We start from the raw sequence: 22,824 nt of genomic DNA on the forward strand, positions 1-22,824 counted from the left end.
TTCTTTTTCTTTGATCAGTCTAGCTAGAAATTTCTCAATTTTATTTATTTATTTTCCAAATTATCTGCTCTTGATTTCAGTGATTTTTCTCTATTGTGTTCATTACTGAGAGGCCTGTTGTCGACTGTTATGAGGAACATTTTCTGGATGAAGTCACCCTTCCAAGCTTTTTGTTTGTTTGTTTTTTCAAATCATTCTTATGACCTTCCTTGTTGTAAATGATGGCCTTTGTTCCTCTGAAGTTTTCCCCTTTCCCTGGGCAGAGGAAAGTTTCCTTGGGATGGGAGTGCTGTGGGAGAGGAACAAGTAGGCAGGACGCAGCGAGGTGAGCAAGAGGGTCAGATTGATTAACTTTATTTCTCCTCTGATGTGCAGTGTAAAAGCTTGTGCCAGGATTTGAAAGACTGCCGCAAGATTTCTCAGCTTACGGCAATACGGTAAATGTTGAGTCGGCCCCGGTTTGGTGAGGCCACCGTAAACCTGTAGGGCGTGCCCTCTGAGAGTTTGTTCAGGGCGCCGTAAGCGTCTTCTACCTGCCACCGGTAGAATCCTAGATTTGGCTCCACTGGGAGAAATCTATTCTGGTACAAGTTTTAACTCCTTCGAGGGTGGCAAAAGGAATTCTGGAGCCCGTGGCCATGCATGCCGGTGCCCGAGTGGAAGCCATTTTATTTTCTGTTAAGAAGGCCCCGGTCCCGTGCTCACGTAGCAGATTCCCAGACGCGCTTTCTCGTGTAGTCAGCTCCCAGGGTGATGGATCAGCCAGAGCCCGTGCCTCGCGGTATTGCTGACCTAAACACCTACCCCCTCCTAGGATGCTTAGCTATAGCTCCTCTTTTCAATAGCTCCAGATGTATGGGTGAAAACTTTCTTTTTTTTAAGGTCTAAAACTGAAGATTCATTAAGAATGGAAAAACCCCCGCAATCTACAAAGACAAGCAAAACCTTTTTGAAACAAAGCTGTTTAATTACCTGCCTTATTTGAAGGGCATTTCTACACTCAGTCATTTTCAACCACCTATAGGATTTTTGCCGTAATCTTTGGTCAGCTGTTCTATTATTTGCGTAATATTTTTCTTTAAATAAACTCATTTTTAAAACGTAACCCCTTTCTAAGAAGTAATATCTATGAGATCACAGGTTTTATTTGCTCCTTACATACTTTTCTGTGTACCTTGAAAGTGTTCATCCACAGATCACCTAACCCCACCCCACATGCCGCCCTGTGAGTTTCATGTCACGCTTTGGAAGTTGTTGGTCTGGGGCAAATGTGAACTGGACAGTGAACTTAGAGGGAGAAGCAAACTAGCGCTTGGCAGTGGTCTGAGAAGGAACGGTTTGTGCCTGCAGCGTGGAGGGGCGTGGCCCCTTTACGGAGAAGGGGGCACTGAGAGGAGGAGAAGAGTGGGTAACAGTTTCTCAGTGAGGCAGATACTTTCATTATGATCCCATTATTCTGTTTAAAGCCATGAATTTCAAAAGTAGTCACGTCCACAGTTAGAACACTCCAGGAGACACTTGTTAAACGAATGATGTTGAATTAGAGTGCTAAGCAGAGTGTATGTGAAGTTTCACTTCATTACCAATTTAGAATAGTCGTGTCACTACTGTTCTCAATTAGTTGAACTATTTTTGAATTTATTTTTCCGATTTCTGGTTCTAGCGGGAGAATTGCAAGGTTGGTTGGAACGTCATAGGATTTATTTGAGGGGAACCTTTTAGAGTTCCGGGAGGCGTCTCCAGCAAAGAGGCGGTCTCCAGTTTGAGGAGGTCTTTTCTGAAGGGCCTGTTTCCAGAGGTGCAGGCAGGTGTGGGAAAACACAGGGACTAGTGCAATAGCCCAGGCCGGCCCTTCCCCTGAGGGGTGCGGGGAGAGTGTGGTTACAGGAACCTAGCATGAAAGGGAGCAGGCTGTGAGCTCTGAGGGTCATTTTCGCAGATCCGACAGAGGTGACTGATTTAACAACTATTGTAAATTGGTCTTGCTGGAAAGTTCGATGTGGGTGTTTTGTTTGTTTGGGTTTTTTCCCCCTCTCTGTAACATGGAAGGGCTCGCAGAGGAGGTAGATGTTGAGTGAAATCAGAATTCTTTCCCAAGCTTAATACATTGTTTCAGCATTTTAGGGAAAACTAGGACCCACCAATATCTGAATAAATTTTTTTAAAGTATTTATTTATTTATTTGGTTGCACCAGCTCTTAGTTGCAGCAGGCAGCCTCCTTAGTTGCAGCTCAAGGGTTCCTTAGTTGCAGCAGGCAGCCTCCTTAGTTGTGGCACATGGGCTCTTTAGTTGTGGCATACGAACTCTTAGTTGCGGCACGCATGTGGGATCTAGTTCCCTGACCAGGGATCAAAGCCAGACCCCCTGCATTGGAAGTGCAGAGTCTTAGCCACTTATCCACTGTAGGGAAGTCCCCCTGAATAAATTTTTAATGCAAGAAGAACAGACGTTGAGAAAAACGTCTACCTTTTAGTTATTAATGTAAAGTAAAATGCAAAACAAGTATTCACCTTTCACCCCTTCCTGTAACCTACCAACTTTGCGCTTTGATTTTCTCCCAACTGGGGAATGGAAGGAAATTTAACTTAGTTGTCCTGTTTTTTCCTGGAAATAAGCCTGTGATCTTGAAGGAAAATGGCTTGTAACCAAATGAAGTGTGAGCCCCCTGAGGGCGGAGACCACCTGAGCATCACTGTGTCCCTGGGCTCAGTTAGGCACCGAGTGGATATTTACTGAACGACTGGGAAGAGAGAAGATCATGCATTGATTCCATTTTGTCAATACGCTACTCAAAACTTTCTCAGTTGTCTCATAAAGCCCGGGGAATGACAAAAAGGCAATCTGCTTTTTCCGTGCAATCCTCACAGACCTATAAAAGCACTGTGATGTGCAGGAAAGCCCTGGAATGGGGATCAGAGACGTCAGTTCTGGGCCCGGCTCTGCCATTTAGCTGTGCTGTTACCTCGGGCAGGTCACTTAACCTCCTTTTTTCTGTCATTTATGAAGTAGGAGTTTGGCACTTGCCCTTCTTATTTTACAGAGTTAGTGAGAGATCAAATGAGATAAAGAATACAAAAGTGCTTTGAAAACTGGAAAGCAAGGCCTGCTTTCCTGCTCAACCTGACTCTTCTCCAGCAGAAAGCACAGACTGGACCTGTCCCTCCAGAGAAAGCCTGCTGTGAGCCAGCTAATACAATTTATTTATTTTTAATCCTTAGTACTTAAGATCATTCCCTGAACACAGTAATTATTGACAACTATAGGCACTCAATAAATATTTGTTAATAGATAATAGGGGTAGTTTACAGACTGAATTCTTTACCTCTCTAAATCATGCTAAATCGTGTATAAGAAGAATTCTGTCTTTATGATGGTATTTGCCATGTGTTCCAGTTCATACATACCCAGGGCTTACTGGGCTGCTGGACACCCAATGGAAGAAGGAAGGTTAGTTTCTGTATTTCAGTATATGGTGAGTGTTTGCGCGTTTATTTCAACTTATGGAAATGGAGGTGGCTTTTGTTTGCTTGCCCAGGTGGTTCTCCCAGATTTGTTCAGGTCACACATTCACGTAGTTCAAAGTTCATAAGCTACTCAGGAGAGAAGAGGGGAAAGCTCCCCTTCTACTTCTGTGGCCTGGCTACAGTTCCACTCCGAGGAAGCAGCTCTTCCTACTCTTGACAGCCATGTCTGCTTAGGTGTTGAGTTTCCATAAAGAGATTTTGAAGTTTTGGGTGTCTTTTCTTGAAAGAGAATAACAGTAGGTAGCTAGCTAGCTGGGTAGAGGTGGCAAGGGAGGGAGCGTGGTGAGAGACGGTGGAGGAATCTTAGCTTCTCTTTCTGTCTGTCACTCGTCTAGTCTTGCTTTTTTACGTACAGTTAGAGAATAACTAAACATCTCTGACCTACGTGATGATACAAATATTTTACAAACCTGAGAAATTTGGCCAAAGTGGAGGAAGTGAGCAAGTTTGACCTAAGTTTCCAATCCTGTTTCTTCAGCATATTGAGATTGATAGTTGGAGTTTCAGGCAGTCTCATTCTCATGAAGTAATTAAACAAACCCCCTTCTGTTTCCACCCACTGGCAAAGTCCTCTTGGTCTCATCATTCTGGACAGGTGTGGAGGAAAATCTTAAATTATTTTCAGATGGTGCAAATTACTCCTTTTTTTTGTTTTTTGTTATCTGCCGGGCATTACCCTTTCCCCAGAAAGGTGGTTTATTAATATATGATTTCCTAACTTTCAGATTTTGTACGGGTGGAGAAAATGAACTGCATGTATCGTACACACTGTGTGGGGTAAATGCTATTTAAATCTGGTCGGAGCTGCTAAACGTCTCGCTAACACGGGATCACTGGCTAGAGTCCAGGTTTGTTGGGGTTTTTTTGTTTTTTTTTCCTTTGAGGGGGGGTCAGACTTTAGAGAACTAAGCCATCTGTCCAGCAAGTTATTTTAAGGCTTTAATAACAGGTACCCTGCAATATATTTCAGTGTGTAGGGGAGACAACTAATGTTTTGCAAAACCGATATCTTTAGAAATGTCTTCCACATTCTGTTTTGTTATCATTTGGGTATTGTAATCCTGATTTGATAGCACACATCTTTGTCCTAATGTTTTTGCAGAATTAATTAGTTCATTAAAAGCAGCATTTGAAAACTGGCATGTCAGTCACACAATGCATGCCTTCAGAACGCTCTTCCTTCTTAGAAGCATCGAGCTGCTCCTAAAACAGATGCAGGGATCTTGTAGCTGCGTATTAAGCTTTAAGACTTTGAAGACTCTCTGCTGCCTTCTTTGAGGTGCGTTCTGAGGGGCTCTGTGGTTGCCGTTGTTAGTGACTTTTGATGGCTAATGCAGTGAACTCAACACGTCACATCTTCACCTGCTAAAGAGAACTTTGCATTGTAGTTGTTTCATAACCGCCTAACTGGCGTCTGCATAGCTTACTTTTAATGTCCTGTCTGCTCCTTCGGCAAATATTTAAGGAGTGCCTGGTGGGTACCAGGCACCGTGGCCAGTTGCTGGGATTCAGCCTTGAAGAAGGCGGTCATGCAGTCCCCTGGAGAGACCTGTTGAGGCGATAGACCTTAAGTAATCACTGGGAAAAATTGCTTAATTACAACTGGGACGGGAGACGCAGAGAGAATTAAAAAGTGTAACAATAGAACTACCATATGACCCAGCAATCCCACTACTGGGCATATACCCTGAGAAAACCATAATTCAAAAAGAGACATGGACCACAGTGTTCATTGCAGCACTATCTACAATAGCCAGGACATGGAAGCAACCTAAATGTCCACTGACAGATGATTGGATAAAGAAGATGTGGCACATATATACAATGGGATGTTACTCAGCCATAAAAAGAAACGAAACTGAGTTATTTGTAGTGAGGTGGATGGACCTAGAGTCTGTCATACAGAGTGAAGTAAGTCAGAAAGAGAAAAACAAATACCGTATGCTAACACATATATATGGAATCTAAAAAAAAATGGTACTGATGAACCCAGTGGCAGGGCAGGAATAAAGACATAGACATAGAGAATAGACTTGAGGGCATGGGGTGGGAGGGGGAAGCTGGGGCAAAGCGAGAGTAGCATCAACATATATACGCTACCAAATGTAAAATAGTTGGCTAGTGGGAAGCAGCCGCATAGCACAGGGAGATCAGCTCAGTGCTTTGTGATGACCTAGAGGGGTGGGATAGGGAGGGTGGGAGGGAGGCTCAAGAGGGAGGGGATATGGGGACATGTGTATGCCTATGGCTGATTCACCTTGTTGTACAGCAGAAACTAACACAGTATTGTGAAGCAGTTGTACTCCAATAAAGACTTATTTTTAAAAAAGTGCCGTAAGAGGTGAGATGAAGGGCGCACTTACTGATGGGGGCACCGGGGCGAGTGTCAGAGAAGGTTCCCCTGAGGAAGTGTCATTTAAGCTGGAACCCAAAGACTTGAAGCATGCACGGGGCTGACCTGGGCCTGGGGGTGGGAGGAGTTATGAGAGGAATCCTCCAGGTGGAGAATGTAGAACGTGCACAGCACAGCGTGCAAGGTAGTGCGAGCCTGCTCTGGACGTGGGGGGGAGGAGGCGGGGCCAGGCCAGAGCAGAGCAGCAGCTGGACCTCGGGGCCTCGTTGGCCCTCCGAGGACTTGAGGTTAAGTTCGCCACCGAGCTGTGCCTTAAGCAGTGATGCAGAAAGTGGGGAGCTCTCTCTTTTTACAAGCAAGGAGCTTCTGTAAAGCACAGGTGATGTGGCTGTAGAAGGCAGAAAGGGTTACTTACTATCAGGTGACCTCTGAGGTCATGGAAGTAGGTCCTTGACTTTGTTGGAAAGATAAGCAGTGAGAGACAGTAGTTTAAAAACAAACACTAACCTTGGACTCCAGCATGGAAGCATGATTTTAAGATGATCAGAACTATCAGATCCATTGTACCCCCTGTACTACCACTTCAGTTATGTTCACTTCTAGGCTGCAAAATGTATATATATACTTCCAAAATGAAGATAGTTTTATTGAAAACTACAGTTTTCCACCCAGAAAGGACTAAAGAAGAAAACCAGATACCTTCATTCTAGAACAGGTCTAGAGCAGTTTTTCTGAACTTGGGATCCATGAATGGACTTTAAGGGACCTATAAACTGCAGAAAATTACATGCAAAATTTTGAGCAGACATATACTTTAGTTTATAGTGCATTCTGAAAGGGATCTGTGACCCAAGAAAGATTTAAAAACACTGATAAATCGGAAAACCAATAGTCTTTTACATGTTTGCAGAAAGCCTTTAGGTTTCAGAGGAAATATTCGTGTGTGATTTCACAAGGCTGAAGGAAGTAATTGGGTGGAGGGAGATACTGGTCAGTGGGTTGGAGGCAGCCTGGTGGTCCAGCAGTGCATGGGGCTGTCTTATAAGGTGTGCTACAGGGTTGTTTATTTAAGCAGACCATCTCTTGGAGATGCTGTTAAGTCCCTAGATTGACGGGGACATTGAGTAAGAGGACCTCTGAGATCCCGGTGTTCTTTAATTCTCTGATTAAGGACATTTAAAGGAGCAGGCCAAGCTACTTGAAGAAAATCAGAAGAGAACAAGGTTTATAGGGCTTCAGAGACAAATGTTAGGATTCTGAGAAAGGCATGGTTGTTTCTGAATCAGCAGAGATGTTGGAATAGTTAAGACTGAAGCTTGGTACTAAGGAAGCCTTTGGAAAGCCTGAGAAGGAGCCATCGGATGCACTGGGGAAATTGGATCAGAACCCATTGAGAGTCTGACTGTAACTGAGGAGCGTGACAGGGAGATGGAATTCTCTAATTGCTTAAAAGTTCATTTTCTACCTGAAAATATTGAAACTATGAATCCCACCTTGATCTGAACCTGTGATTTCTAGGAGTTTGTGTTTCTAAAAACCTGGTTCTTGGACCAGCCAGCCAGCTGATCAGCTGAGTGCTTCAAGGAGGAGAACCAAGCAGCTCTCCGTTTTCGAAAGGCCTCTGTAATGTAAATAGGAACAGCAATCTTTCCAAGTTATTACCCTGTTAACAGGTTGACAGATATGTGCAAATTGTGACTCACTGCTCAATTTGGCACGAAATTAATGTCGTTCTGCACCGCGTCTGCTCAAGTGTAAACCAGTCACCACTGCCGTGTTAGTGCTTGTTTGCCTATATTCCAAAGGTAAAAATTAAAGTCATTCGATCCTGCCGCAGAGCTGAGTGCAGCATATGGTGGCGTGTGGGAGGGGAGCGCGCTGTTCCTACCTGTCCTGGGCCCGCGCTCTGAGCTCTGCACACGCTGGCAGGGCTGGCGGGGCACACAGAGGAAGCCAGGAGCCCCTCCCATGCCAACCCCCACCCTCTGCAGAAAGAAAATGTCATCTCGGCTCCAGCTTTTTAATTTGCCGTTCCAAGCTTTCCTTATTTCTGTCAAGTCACTAGTGGTGGTGCATTTGCGTTTTGAAGGTTGGGTCTATTTGAAAATGAAATGTTTTGATTTTTTGCTTCTAGGATTCCGACATCGTTTTCCTCAGCGAAAGATGCAGCTGACTTTCTTTCTCTTTTTTGGCAAATACATAATGTCACCTGTAAAAAGGAAATTTGCATCTCCTTTATGTTAGGTGTGGGAATGAAGACCCGTCTCCTTGAAGCGCATCTTTGCTTAATAAAATCTTTGGGTTGAGCTTTGCTGAGCTTTATCTGAGATCACTGGCTGGGGAGGGAACCAAAAATACCGCCCCCGACCTCTCTACTTTGCCATGTCCACATCAGATATTTCTTCTGGGGCTCTTTTCTCCTGCCACTGCCTCCCTTTACAAGTAAAGAGCTCGTATGCAGAGGATTCCAGAAATGTCAGGGAGCTTGTGTTGCCTCTGCCCTTTCAGAATGCTGGACCCTGCTGAAAGCAAGCAAATCGAGTAGCTGGCATAGAGTCCTGGAAATCTACACCCTGAACTTGGTTTCTGGAATCATCACCTAACCTACCTATGCCCCTAAATTCCCAGCCTACTAGAGAGACAGGTTTTCTAGAAAGTACTTCGGAACCTTCAAGGTGAAAGGTACAAGGGAGAGCAAATTACGATGTTAACTTTGTGCTCAAGTTCTGCACATTCATTTGCATTCTACTGTCCAGAGCTATAATGGCTATTGATTGAGGATCCGTTCAGAAGACATTGGCTGTCCCCCTCCCCATTAGCATGTACTTAGCAATGACCTCCATCCACACAGGAGAGTGGATTTCTGCTTCCTGCTGAGTCTGAAGTAACTGGGTTTACATCGCACACGTAGAGTTGTTAGCAAAGCAGTCTGTAAATGCAGAAATGTCTCCAGTGACCTGGTGTGAACTTTTGACATGAATGTTGCCACCTGTCTTCCACCATCTCAAGAAACAGTAGGCAGTTGTGAAAAATGAGTTACTTTCCTCCTTTCCTCATCTTTTCGCCTCTTTTGTAGCGTTTAAGCTTAGAGCTAAGGTTGTGTATCGTGAAGCTGTAAATCTAGAAGGGACCGCGGGAGATGATGCATGATGTCTTAGTCAGTCTGGCTCTTAGCCATCTAGGAAAGATTGTTTTCTAAACCATTTTCAAAATCAACAGAATGGAGCCTTGCCTTTAAGCAGTACCTCTTTTCTTTTTAAGCTAGTTCGCTTTTTAATGCCACATCCTCACCTTGTGGTCCTTTCTTGAGATGGAAGATGGCTCTTCGGTACTGAGTTTTAAAAAGCCATTTGCACACTTGAAGAATACCCGAGTCTCCCCACAGGCAGCCCCCTTTTCTGCAGGAGCAAGCGGCCTTCAGCGCACCTCCGCCTCTTCTCGCTTGTCTCTGCTCTGGTCTTCCTATCATTGTTACTCACCACTGGGCCTTCTAGAGTTTTCCCCCTTCCTTTTTCAACTTGAAGTTTAAAACTGCATATAACGTTCCCTAGGGAAAACCTGATAGGTTAATCAGCAAGATTACTGACTTCCATAGCTCATATGTTGATGTTCACTTTTTAACAACTGGCATTGTGTTGTCTGCTGTCTCTCATGAGCCCCAGGTTTCAAACTAAACTCTGTTCATGTTATGAGTGGAGAGCGAATCTCCCTCTTCCCCCAAGAGAACATAGCTTTTATATGTCCCTGATCTAATGGACGTGTAATTTAATTTGTCGTATCCAACAGATACGAAATCCAATGTAAAAATCCTTAGCAGATAGTTTTGCATCTCAGCTACTGTATCCTACATCCCCTTTGTGCCCGTGTGATTGGACGGTGAGCACAAGTGCTGCTGTGATTTTATTCTCAGAGGATCTGAGCCAGACCCAGCTCTGTTGATGCTGTGGGTTGGTGTTTTCTCAGTGAGCTTCCGCTGGGGTATTGGGGGTGGGAGGGATTCTTCCTGCTAAGAGAGGACAGTTTTGCAGACTATGCCCACGATGCCCATGGTATACCAGTAAGAGTTATTTATAAATTTTAAGCCCTAAGTTTATGCCATGCTAAGTGCTTAATGTCAGTTATCTCAATGATCATTGAATCGTAATAGGTACAGCTTCCATTTGGACCAGAAGAACAGAAGACTGCCTTTCAGAGGGATGTTTCCAAGAAAAAAATGGAAACTGATATGTCTGATATGTTTGACCGTAGTCAGAGACGTTTTAGAGTCAGGTAGAGAGTTTAAGGGAAAAAATTGTCATAGGTACACAGAAAAAGAATCAAGTGAAAATCCAGTGAAACAAAAAAACTGTACGAGTAAATAAATATACTCACGAGCCACTATGCAGCTCAGCTATTTAAAAAATATATATAGCAGATATTTTAGAATGTAAACAAGAAATACTGATTTAAGCAAAAATGGTGAGATCATTTGAATTAGTTAGACTCAAACCAGAAAAACAGGAATGACTTCAGGTATTTAAAACAGAAGGAATTTAATCCAGAGACTTGATTATTGAGGTGATTGAGATGAGAAGCCAAAGAGGAAACAGGAAGGCAAACAGGTGAGCAAAACAGGAAGCTGCTTCCATCCCTAGACCAGGAGGACAGAGGGAGGGGCCCTGTAATTGGAGCCCAGTGGCCAGGAAGGTGGCAGAACTAAATTCTGGTCTATAGAAGAAAGCCACGAGGTCACACCTTAAAATGAAAAACCAGGAACTGGCATTAAAAACACATCATGTGGAAATACAGAGGTAAATACCAACAGAAATCACTAAAAAAATGGATGGTCACTAAATCACTAAAAAGCAAGAGGGAGAACTGGGGAGTAGTATTTTTCCTTAAAAGGCTTATAAATCCCATCTGCCTTCTTAAAAACGTATTTCACTAATGAAAAATTAAATTGAGAAGGAAAGCGTACCGTAGGTTTGTATTTCTGTGACTAGGGCTCCAGCTCTTACACCTGTGTGTCTTTCTCCCTCTCAGGTATGTTGACGACGTGATTAGCCGCATCGACAGGATGTTCCCTGAAATGTCCATCCACTTATCCAGACCCAATGGGACGTCTGCCATGCTTCTCGTAAGTTCTGCCTGACCTGTTTGTAGGGACACGTGCAAGGACATTGGCCTCCAGGTTAACCTGTTTCTGTGTGGTCGGAGCTCTAGAATGGAAATTAAATCCCAGTTTGATGGTGAACAGCGTTATTTCTCTTTACCGGCATTCTGTAGTACGTTCTACATGCTTTTGAATGAAATCGCAGAGCCCATCTAAGAGTTACCCAGACAGGAAATACAGTGTGAGACCCTGTCCCCTGTGAGTCAGTTCATGGTGTTTTGGTGAACCTGTCTTATAGTGTACCAAAGACAATAGGAATGCTCGCCTATTGGATCCTGCTATGGGAAATCATTTATAAAATCCATTCCGTATTTGAAGAAAGTGTCTGAGTGCTCATCTAAGAGTTACCCAGACAGGAAATACAGTGTGAGACCCTGTCCCCTGTGAGTCAGTTCATGGTGTTCTGGTGAACCTGTCTTATAGTGTACCAAAGACAGTAGGAACGCTCGCCTGTTGGATCCTGCTGTGGGAAATCATTTATAAAATCCATTCCGTATTTGAAGAAAGTGTCTGAGTGCTTATCACTGACGGTTTCTGATTTTGTTGTTTCTTTTTTCTTTTTCTTTTTTTTTTTCAATATTTATTTATTCATTTGTTTGTTTTTGGCTGTGTCAGGTCTTAGCGGCGGCACGCAGGCTCCTCTCTAGTTGTGGTGCGCGGGCTCAGTAGTTACGGCATGCAGGTTCAGTTACCCTGCGGCATGTGGGATCTTAGTTCCCCGACCAGGGCTCGAACCCACGTCCCTTGCATTGGAAGGTGGATTCTTAACCACTGGGCCACCAGGGAAGTCTGATTTTGTTGTTTCTGATGTGGGTTTGCTCTGAGCAAGTTGGCCTCCGGACCTCATCACTGATGTTTGTATTCACATAAATTCACCAAAGACAGGTGTGTTTGGGAAATACGGTAGAATAGAAATGCTAAATTATAGTCGCAATTAGAAAGGCACAGAGACTGCAGTGATGAGGTGCTTTTCTGGCGCTCTGGGTACTAATACACATGCTTGGAGAACCCTTCCTCGAGCACAGATTTTGAGGAGCCTCCATGTTTTACAGAAAAGGAGAATTAACTGGTTTAGAGTGATGGTTTTTGATGGACATCAGGAAGGCAAGCTTCAGGACTGAGTGTTTTTTTACGTCTCACTAGCACTGCTGCTCTGGGGCCTGGTGTGAAGTCCCCGGACTTCAGCGTTTTACCATTGTAAACTCTTATAAATAGGTAGTCACCCAGGACGAGCGACTGTTCACTCAGTCCATTCACCTGAAGAGAGCAGGCTTATTGTGTGTGCATGTGTGTTTTTCTCTTAAGAAAGGAAAAGACGTGGGATTGTTAATTGGGCGGGATTTCACATGCGAGGCAAAATCAGTGACGTTCATCTGGGTAACATGCTACTTTTCTTTAAAATTCTTTCAGTTAAAAAATACAGCGAATGAGGTAACACAGTGTTCTTTTGCTAGAAAAAGAAAACAATTCGTATATGTCTAGAAAAACATGCAATATTTTCTGCCCCGGTTAAATGTACAAATTGTCTAAATGTTAAGATCCTCTAGACCCAGCAGCTGAAACATAAATCCCACTTCCAGGATACTTGACAGGGACCAAAGAGTTAATGAAGATAAAAGTGAAAGTGTCCACAGTGAGATAGGTTTGCTCAAATTATTTCTGGGTCATTGAGCCTCCGTTTCCTGATGAAGGTATAGGGATTTGGCATTGACAGGAGTGAGCAGGGAGAACAGGCTTCTAGGCAAACAGTCTAAGATATTAGAGTTACTTCCACCTGAGAAAGTGGGCTTTTATTTCACAGCGACCTGTCAGCCTCATCTGCTTTCTCACTGAGCTTCTGTTTTCGTAGACTGATGGTGAGAGTTTAGGGGCTCGATCAAGGACAGAATTCGCTTTTATACACACCGTTTTCACTGCGACGAGTGGCTAATTCAGATCACTGTGCATCTGGCCAGCAAGCTGTCATCTTCCTTAGGTGACATGGGAATTCACACAAGGTGGTGTCTGTTTATAGGAAGAGCAGTGGGTGATCTGATTCGGAATTAAATTGCCAGGTGGATAATCATACTTTTAACATCATGGCTTTACTTGGCTTTTACTTTTAAAGATGGTATTTTATTAGACTGCAGATCCCTAGGCCACTTGCTGTCACCACACGCATCTTCTCTGAGGTCGAAGGGAATTTCCACCTGGGTGGAGAGCGGGACTGGCAGCTGCCACCTCCCCTTGTCCCCTCGCTAGTCACCTGTGCCCTGTGACCGGTGGAGACAGTGTGAGACCCGTGCTGTAGGCAGTGGGGCGCCACTGCACGAGGTTCAGGCAGGAGTGAACCTTGTTTTCTGGAGATCCTTCTGAAATGAATTGTGTGAATCTGGGAGGTGGTGCACTCTGAAAGCTTTGGGAGGCAAGTGAGACTGATGGGGGGACCAACTAGGCCGCTGAAGCAGGACGCGTGTGGGCAGTCTCTGCTGACACCTCCCTCTGCCTGCTTGGCCGAAGCCTGAAGTGCACCGTGCTTTGTAATAAAGCAGCGTTTCCTAAAGCAGCCAGGCTTCCGTGAGTGCAGGCGACAGAAACCTGCTCTGATGAGCTGAAGCAAGAAAAGGGTTGGTTTTTGTCTTTGTTTTGCTTTTTAATGATGCTGGATGCTCACAGACATGAAGATAGAGCTGCCCTGCCAGGAGGGACAAAAACCAGGTCCACTCCAGGGGTGTCAGGAGCAGGACAAGGTCCCTTTTTTTTTTTTTTTTTTTTTTTTTTTGCGGTACGCGGGCCTCTCACTGTTGTGGCCTCTCCCGTTGCGGAGCGCAGGCTCTGGACGCGCAGGCTCAGCGGCCATGGCTCACGGGCCCAGCCGCTCCGCGGCATGTGGGATCTTCCCAGACTGGGGCACGAACCCGCGTCCCCCGCATCGGCAGGTGGACTCTCAACCACTGCGCCACCAGGGAAGCCCGACAAGGTCCCTTTTGGACTCTGTGGCCCAAGTGATTTGACCTCAACTGCCTTTCGTCCTTTCATCCTGCGCCTGTGCTCATATATCCGAGGGGAAACACTCCCACTGGCCTAACCTGAAGTTGTCCCTCCCCCTGGGGGGGTGGGTCCTGCCTTGGCAGCCCCCGAGAAGAATGTGGAGTGGAGGAGGTCATTCCTCAGGGGAAGAGAGGCAGGGCCGAGCACGCAGTCCGTATGACAGAGCACATGTCCCCTGCCCCCCCGGAACCACGCGGAGCCTTGTGCTCTACCTAGCGCTCATCTCCTTTCCTCCTCGTAGAGGCCCTCAAGGTAGGTAGCGCCGATGGGTTTCATTTCACAAGTGAGGAACCTGGGGTGGTGGAGGTCGTGGTTTCTCCAGGCTCGTGCAGCCAGGACACGGCTTCCAGGCCTCCGGGGTGCTTCTTCCTCCCGTCTCTGATTATACTTCATAGCGCTGGTGAGTAAGATTTGGGTGATCAGACACCAGGCGGGTAATTTTTTCTTGTTTTTTTTTAATTGTGTAATTTGATGTATACAAAGGAATATATGTAATGTGTATGCCAGTTTAAAAGTGTAGTGATAAACACATGAGCTTACTACCCAGTCTAAGAAGCAGAAGATAAGCAGTGTGTGCTTCTCCCCAGTCCTTGCCTCTCCCCCCAAAATCACCACCACCCTGATGATCATCCCCTTCTCTTCATTTTTTAAGTATGAATTTACCACATGGACATGGATCCCTAAGTAATGTGTCGTTGAGTTTTGTTGAATTTTGAACTTTATAAGAACAGTGTCATATTGTGTGATTGTTTCTGAGATGTAGCCATGTTGGTAGTTGTATCTGATAATTTGGTCATCTTCATGGTTATGTAATAGTTCATTCCGTGACGGTACACACGTCATTTCCGGTTTTGCTTTTTAAATAGTGGTGGCGTGGTCATTCTTGCACATGTACCAGGGTATATTTTTAAGCTTTCGCCCACGCCACAGAGGCAGTGGAGGAAGGGCAGTGTTGGGAGCAGTGGAGCAGACAGCTTTTCCTTTCTTTTTTTTAAAAAATAAACTTATTTATTTTATTTTTGGCTGTGTTGGATCTTCATTGCTGCACACGGGCTTTCTCTAGTTGTGGCGAGCAGCGGCTACTCTTCGTTGTGGTGCATGGGCTTCTCGTTGCGATGGCTTCTCTTGTTGCGGAGCACGGGCTCTAGGCACACAGGCTTCAGTAGTTGTGGCACGCGGGCTCAGTAGTTGTGGCTCGTGGGTTCTAGAGCGCAGGCTCTGTGGTCATGGCGCATGGGCTTAGTTGCTCCACGGCATGTGGGATCTTCCCAGACCAGGGCTCGAACCCCTGTCCCCTGCGTTGGCAGGCAGATTCTTAACTACTGTGCCACCAGGGAAGCCCCGGACAGCTCTTTCCAAGAGTCACTTGAATTGTGAAATGTAGTGGCCTGGTGTCCACACTGGTGTACATAGGAGTCCAGAAACAGCTCTGGTTAACATGGCCTGGCGTCCACAGTCAGCATGCTCCACTGATTTTGGTGTCACTGGAGATCTCTTCTGGTTTTGGTGTGTGAGCACAGAGGGGGTTTTGGATTTTTTGTGCACACACATGGGAAAATGGCATAAAGTCATTGAACTCCAGAGCATTCTGTGAACAAAGGGCAGGTTTGGTGATCCCATTTTGGTTTCCTCCCTCACCAAGCAATCCCTGCCAGGGAGCAGCAGGTGCCTTAGATGTACGAAGATCTGTGCCTGGGAGCCTCAGCCTGTCACCAACAGCTTCTTCACCATGTAGAGGGGAAAGGAAACAATGAGGACTATATTATCGAATTGGCACCTTCTAAGGCGATTTGGGGTCAATTTTGCTCCTCTGAAAGCTAAACCTGCCTTTCCTTGTTGGCCTGGAGACATCGGGCTTCGGAGCCCATCAGACGTAGGAGCAGTCACCTCCGGCCTGGGCTCTGTGCTTGACCTGGAGGCCCAGGCATTGTATCCGCTTCCTGCTTGTGGACACACAGGGAGCGCAGGCTCAGGAGGAGGGAAGGGAGGACAGATCGGGGCTGAGTCAGTGTTCGCTGAGTGAATGCACGAATGACGCAGAAAAGCATCTTTCTCTTCTGGATGTCCCGGTTTCTCCCCATGGCTGCAATGGGGACCCGCTACTCAGGGGAGAGGAAACTAGCCTGCTTCCAGAACTCTCAGGGCGGTTATCACCTTAACTTCTCCTGGCACCTTTGTGAGCCTTGGGTCATCGACTGGAGCCTGGACAGGCCAAGTCCTGGCTAATATGAAATCTGAACTTTCAGCCTCTTACATAATCCTTAACTACACTCCGGCTGGCTCTCTCCGCTCTGGTTGGGGGCTGTTTTGGGGTTGTGTAAGTTAATAACTCATGATAAAGTAAATTCTGTTCCCGTTCCTTGAAGAGATGAGCTCAGTCATCCAAAAATAAATCTAGCTGTGTTGATATTTAGTTTCAGTTAATCTACCGCCTTACATCCCATTATTAATTTTCTTCAAACAGTCAAAATATTGTAAGAGCTTAACTGAGTCAGAGTGGAACAAGCAGCTGGCTTCTTTCGGCATTTAAAATATTAACCCACAATTTTTTACTGATCCACTAGGTATGAAAATGTAAGAGAAGAAGACAAAGATGAAGCTTCAACCATACTTGAAACGTACCTTAATACGTTATAGATTAATCTTTATTGTTATATGGTTTACAACAGATAATCTCATTTATCAATCTCTTTAATATACTTTTTACCAACCCTCAGTTTCTTTAACGTATTCACGCCTTGTTTTTGAATGACTCATCTGTTTTAAACCGTTTAGACACATTATCTCATTTCACTCCATCCCAAGCTCTCTGAGGTAGGAAGACTGTTGAACAGCTAAAGTGCTTAACTGTTTTGGGCCTTGATTTCTCTGCTGGGTTCAGTAGTTCTCAAACTTTAGTAGGCCCAAGAATCACCAGTGTAGTTTGTGGAAAATGCATATTCCTGGCAGGCAGCCCAGAAATTCTGATCCAGCAGCTCTGGGGTAGAGCCCCAATGCCACATTTCCCACCCGAGTCTCGAGTCATCTGTGGAGCACGTTTCAAAAAGCATAACGTTAAACCATTGTGCCCTTGGAGTTCCAGTGAAGGTGGGCCTTTTTGATGCGTCTCAGATCAAGCATCAGGCCCTTTTGTGAGCTAGGTTGCTAAAGCGTTCATGTATTTATTCCGTAAACACTGAGCACCAGGAGAGGAAGGCGTAGTGCTGGATGCTGTTCAGCCTCGACCACAGTCCGTGTACTCGTGGAGCCTGCGTTGCACTCACGGACGGGAGACCAGCCAGGTGTTGCATAATATGATGGGGAGGGGGCGGGGGCAGATCCGCACAGGGGCTGGAGAGAGGAGGGCATGGTGCGGGGAGCTGGGGCTCAGGGAACCCCTCTGTGCGCAGAGACCTGCGGGAAGTGAGGCGAGCCTGGAGCCGGGCCCATGAGAGGCAGCGCAGCATCAAAGACCCGAGCCCAGGACGGTTTGTGTGCAGATCACACCCAGGAGGCTAGGCTGGCTGGAGTGCAGGGAGCGAGGGAAGAGAGGGAGGAGGTGAGACTTCCGAAACAGAACACGCAGGGACCAGGCTCTGGGCCTCACAGACTGTGGGTAGGGCTGGGCATTTGATTTTTTTAATTTTAACTTCAGGTTAAATCGGTCATAATCCTTGCTTGATGATCACAATGTCATCATTGATCCAGACATGGCCCTTTCGTATTTATGTATTTACTAATAGAGTGAACATCTGTGAACCTACCCCCCAGCCTGAGAGCTAGAACATTATCTGCAACCCTATACCCTGTGAGTGTCCCCGGCCCCTGTCCTGTAGGAACTGTTATCCCTCCCTTCATGGGTCATTCTCTTTCCTTTCTTGAGGGAGGACTTCACACAAATCTATGTATTCCTAGATACATATGTATAGTGTGTTCTGTAATTGTGCCTGTTTATCTTAATGATTTTTAAAAGGTATCACATGTTGTCTTCAGGGACTTAATTTTTTCACTCAACATTCTTTTTTTTATTTTTTAACTAAATTTTACTCAAATTGTTGGTTTAGCTACAATAGCTTATTCATTTTGCTGATATGAAATATTCCATTATATGAATATAGCCTAATTTAGTTATCCATTTTTCTGTCAGTGGTCATTGATTTGTTTATGTTTTTTTATTTTTGTATCTTGAACATTCTTTTTTTTTTTTTGTGGCCTCTCCCATTGCGGAGCACGGGCTCCGGACACGCAGGCTCAGTGGCCACGGCTCACGGGCCCAGCCGCTCCGCGGCATGTGGGATCTTCCTGGACCGGGGCTAACACATATATATGGAACCTACGAAAAGAAATAAAAGGTCATGCAGAAACTGTGTCCCCTGCATTGGCAGGCGGACTCTCAACCCGTGTCCCCTGCATTGGCAGGTGGACTCTCAACCACTGCGCCACCAGGGAAGCCCTGCTTTGAACATTCTTGTTCGTGTTCCTTGGGACCCATGGGCTAAGGTTTTTCTTAGAGTGACTCCCAGGAGAAGAATGCTTAGTTTAGGGCAGTGGTTCTCGACTAGGGGTGATTCTTTTGCCTCCCAAGGGACATTTGGTGATGTCTAGAAACATTTTAAATCGTCACAACGTGGGGGGAGGGGTATCGCTGGCATCTAGTGGGTAGAGACCAGAGATGCTGCTAAACGTCCTGCAATGAGCAGGACAGTCCTCACTTCAAAGGATTGTCCAGCCCCAAATTAAAGTGCCAAAGCTGAGAAACCCTGGTTTAGGGCATGCAAATATTCAACTTCCCATGAAAATGCCAAATGTTTTCCTAAACAGTTGCACTAGTTTACACCCCACTAACAGTTCTGAAGTACTAAAACAGGTTTTTCCCAAACATACAAAGCCAGAACTAGCTTCAGTTGTCCTTCAGAAATTTCTTGAGAGCATCCAGTGCTAAAATTCTGTGATGCCACAGCCATCACTTTACGAAGCTGTACCCGTGTTTTAACATAGCCTACCCATTTTTTGTCACAGCACAGGATATTATCAGAATTCTTTGTTAAGTGCTTTTTTTTGGAAAAATGCCATCTTATAAAATTTATAATAAAAGTCAGTTTTTATAGTGCCGCTTCACTTTTGACACATAAAAAGTTGGTTTACCAAACCTGGTTCCAAAGGACATTTATTTCCAAAAATCAGACCCATTCTTTACAACAGCAGTTCTCAAATTATGGTTTGGCAACAAGGGATGACAGAGACCCATTCAGGAGGTCCACAGAGTCAAAACTGTTTTTATGGTGATACTCAGACATCGCTTTCCTTTGTCACTTTTGTTCGTTCACAAGTTCATGGTGGAGTTTTCCAGAGGCTACATCGTGAGGGATGACATCATCATGCGGGCACCTGTTGGCTCCTGTAGTCTTGTGTTTTAAACATTTCTGTTTTATTTCTAATATGGTAAATATTGACAAATGTATTCTACAGAAACAAAAGTTGCTTGAGGTCCTCAGTAACTTTCAAGAGTGTAGAAAGGTCCTGAGACCGAAATGTTTGAGAACTGCTGCTTTAAGAAGTATGTTAACTGCTAGGACTATTCAGAACAGTTTATCAAACTAAATTTCAAAAAGTGGTTCTAGAAATGTTTGTTGCAATGGCAATGATATGAATGGAGATTTATTAGTGATTAGAAACTTTGAGGTTTAAAAAAAAGGTCAAGGGCTTCCCTGGTGGCACAGTGGTTGAGAGTCCGCCAGCCGATGCAGGGGACACGGGTTCCTGCCCCGGTCCGGGAAGATCCCACATGCCGCAGAGCGGCTGGGCCCGTGAGCCATGGCCGCTGAGCCTGCGCGTCCGTAGCCTGTGCTCCGCAACGGGAGAGGCCACAACAGTGAGAGGCCCACAAAAAAAGAAAAAAAAAAAAAAGTCAAAAAGTAAAAGTCAAGGGAATATGGGACATTCTACAGGACGACTAACTTAATGTGGGGAAAATGGAGAGGATGGAGTGCTTAAAAGGCTTAACAGCAGTATGTGATGTGTGGACCTTGTCTGGATCCTGATTCAAAAAAACAACTGTAAAAGAATGTTTTCTAAGCAATCCAGAGGAGCTGTACATGGTCTAAGTTTCCAAGGATGCCAAGGAATTGTTGGTAATTTTGTTAGGATTAGTAACATTCTCATGGTTATAAAACAAAAGATCTGTTGTTTAGAGGCACATGCTTCAGTATGTAGAGCTCAAACGACATGATGTATGAGGTTTGCTTTAAAAATACTTCAACAAAGAAAACGGAGGGATAAATAAGGCAGGTATGGCAAAATTCTGATAATTTTTAAATTTGGGTGGTTATTAAGCAATCTGTCTTCCTTTATGTTTGAAAATGTTCACACTCAGAAATGTTATGAATGGTTATTTAAATTCAAGTCTCTCCACATACCTTCCAAACAATATGGAAAAACAAGAACAAATAAAACTACAAAAACCATACGTTAGACACAGCTAAGAGACCAAGAACACCCACACTCCGAATTATGTGTGAGTAAAAAACAAACAAATCCTAATGAGCTATCACTTGCACACCCACTGTTAACCTTTGCTGAGGGAAAAAATGCATCATACGAAAGAGTACATACGGTATGATTGCATTGCATGATGTTTTAGAATGAGCCAAAACTAAGGGGAATAAAAATCAGAACAGCACTTCCCCGGGAGGGTTAGAGCAGGCGTGGGTTGGGAAGGGCATGAGGAAACATTGTGCGGTGGTGGAAGGGTTCTGCATTTTGACAGAGGTGTGGCTTACATGGTTGTGCGCAGTTGCCAAAATTCCGAGAATGGTACATTCTAAAGACTTATGTACTTTATTGGAGGCAAATTTTACCTCAGAAAACATTTTTTTAACAAACATTAAACTGCTTAATGATATGCTTGCCTTCATGTTTAGGGATGAAATACACTAATGTCTGCAACTTTCAAACTCTTCCAAAAACTAAGATGAATGAATGGACAGATAGATGAATATATATGTGAGAAAGCAATAGAACAAAATGATAACAGTTACAGAATCTAGCTCATGAGAATACAGGTGTTCACCCGACAGTTCTTTCAACTTTTTAGGTGTTTGAAATTTTTCATAATAAAATATTGAAGGAATAAACACTTCAACTAAAGAAATCCCCCCACACACACACACCCCACCACCAAGGAAGCAAAAACCACAAAGCAGAAGAAAGCTATTTAACACAGACAGCACTCCAAACTGATTTTAATACCCTCAAGCATTTGGAGAGGTGAAAAGACAAATCCTTAAGTCAGGAATTCAGAAATTAAAAACAGAAACTGGCAAAAAGATGAAGAAATGAAAAGGATTTACTGTACTCAGGAAAAAATGATAAAATTATCTCAGATTAAGACTAAATTTCAAGATGCTCAAGGAAAAATAGATTCAAATGACATTTAATAAAGGGCACTGAAGAAAGGCTAAGAAACAACCAAGAGAGTGAAAATCAGATGAAGAAAGAAGTAGAAAGGTTCAGAGAGAAAGTGGTTGAAGTGAGGCACAGACAGAGAAGAGACAACACATATATAATTGGAGGCCATGAAGAAGGAGAACAAAATAATGGAACAGAACCAATACATAAAACTATAATCTAAGAAGAATTCCTACAAATGAAAGGTCTAAATTTGCACACTGAAAGATCTCACTGGGTACTTGGGAAAATTGACCAGCAACAATCACGTCTAAGATGTATTCTGATAATGCTCTCTGACTTCAGAGATAAAGATCCTCAAGGCTTCCAAGCAAAAAATCAAATAACTTACAAGGCAAAAGAATTAGACTGGCATTGGATGTCTCAAAAACAATATATCAAGCAAGGCAATGATGGAGCAGCATTTTCAAAGAAAGTATGAATCAAAGGTATATATGTCTTTCAAGTATCAGAGAAAAACCATTTTAAACATGCAAGAATTCTCTACCCATTAGCCCATGTTGAGGAGCCTACTGGAGAATGAGATTCAGTCAACAAAGAGAAGAGTGGGGAAACTTCAGCCTAAGGACTCATAGTGAGCATATAGTGTATTTAATTGCTGATCTAAGACTAAAACAAAGGTGATGAGGGTAAAGTAATAATATATAAATGTTATGTATTCTAACAGTAAAAATAATCTAAACAAAAAATGGGAGAAGGGATAGGTAAAGATGAAAGTAGAGTGAGCTCATTGATTTTTATATATGTAATAGGTAAGATTTAAAGGATTCCATTAAAAATTGACGAACAAAATGCTAAAATGGTATCTAAGAAAATGGGAGTCTAAGGGCATTAAAATGTATAAGTACAAAGGTAAGCGTGAGGACAAAAATATAAACCTTCCTAAATACAATTAATCAGTAAACGAGTGAGCAAGCAAAGAAAACGTCACTTAGAGAAAGAAGCATTGGAAATATGAGGCACATAATAACTGTACAGTCATGTGACCAAGTTGAGACCACATGTATCAGTCTTATCAGTAAATGTGAGCAAATATAATACACTCATTAAAAGGTTTCATTTTAGCTGATATTAAAGTTCATTTGGAAGAGAAGCATGCAGAAAGTATAGGAAACCAAAAAAGAAAAGCTACCAGGGGATCTTGCCCTGTCGGACATTGAAACATACTCTAAAGCCTCTATAATTAAAACTGTGTGGAAAAAAAAAAACCAAAACTGTGTGGTGCTGGCTCGTGGGTGGACAAATAGGCTAGTAGAATAAAATAGACTAGAAGTAGACTCAATTACATTTAAAAGTTTACGTGTGACAAAGGTAGGAT

The 22,824-nt window shown here is 44.0% G+C and overlaps 1 protein-coding gene across 4 annotated transcripts in view; it reads left to right on the forward strand.

Annotated features, from left to right (window-relative positions):
• MED27 (mediator complex subunit 27) overlaps positions 1–22,824 on the forward strand; it is a 200,450-nt gene that overhangs the window by 118,578 nt on the left and 59,048 nt on the right. For 3 of the 4 annotated variants that reach the window (XM_060013908.1, XM_060013910.1, XM_060013911.1), the window contains exon 4: positions 10,901–10,994. In XM_060013908.1, coding sequence (XP_059869891.1) covers positions 10,901–10,994 — 94 coding nt within the window. Of the gene's footprint in view, positions 1–10,900; positions 10,995–16,624; positions 17,051–22,824 lie in introns of those variants that run through there. The other variant, XM_060013912.1, reaches the window with a different exon arrangement.

This window comes from Delphinus delphis, chromosome 6 (assembly GCF_949987515.2).
Source record: "Delphinus delphis chromosome 6, mDelDel1.2, whole genome shotgun sequence".
In the NCBI taxonomy this organism is placed as follows: Eukaryota; Metazoa; Chordata; class Mammalia; order Artiodactyla; family Delphinidae; genus Delphinus; species Delphinus delphis.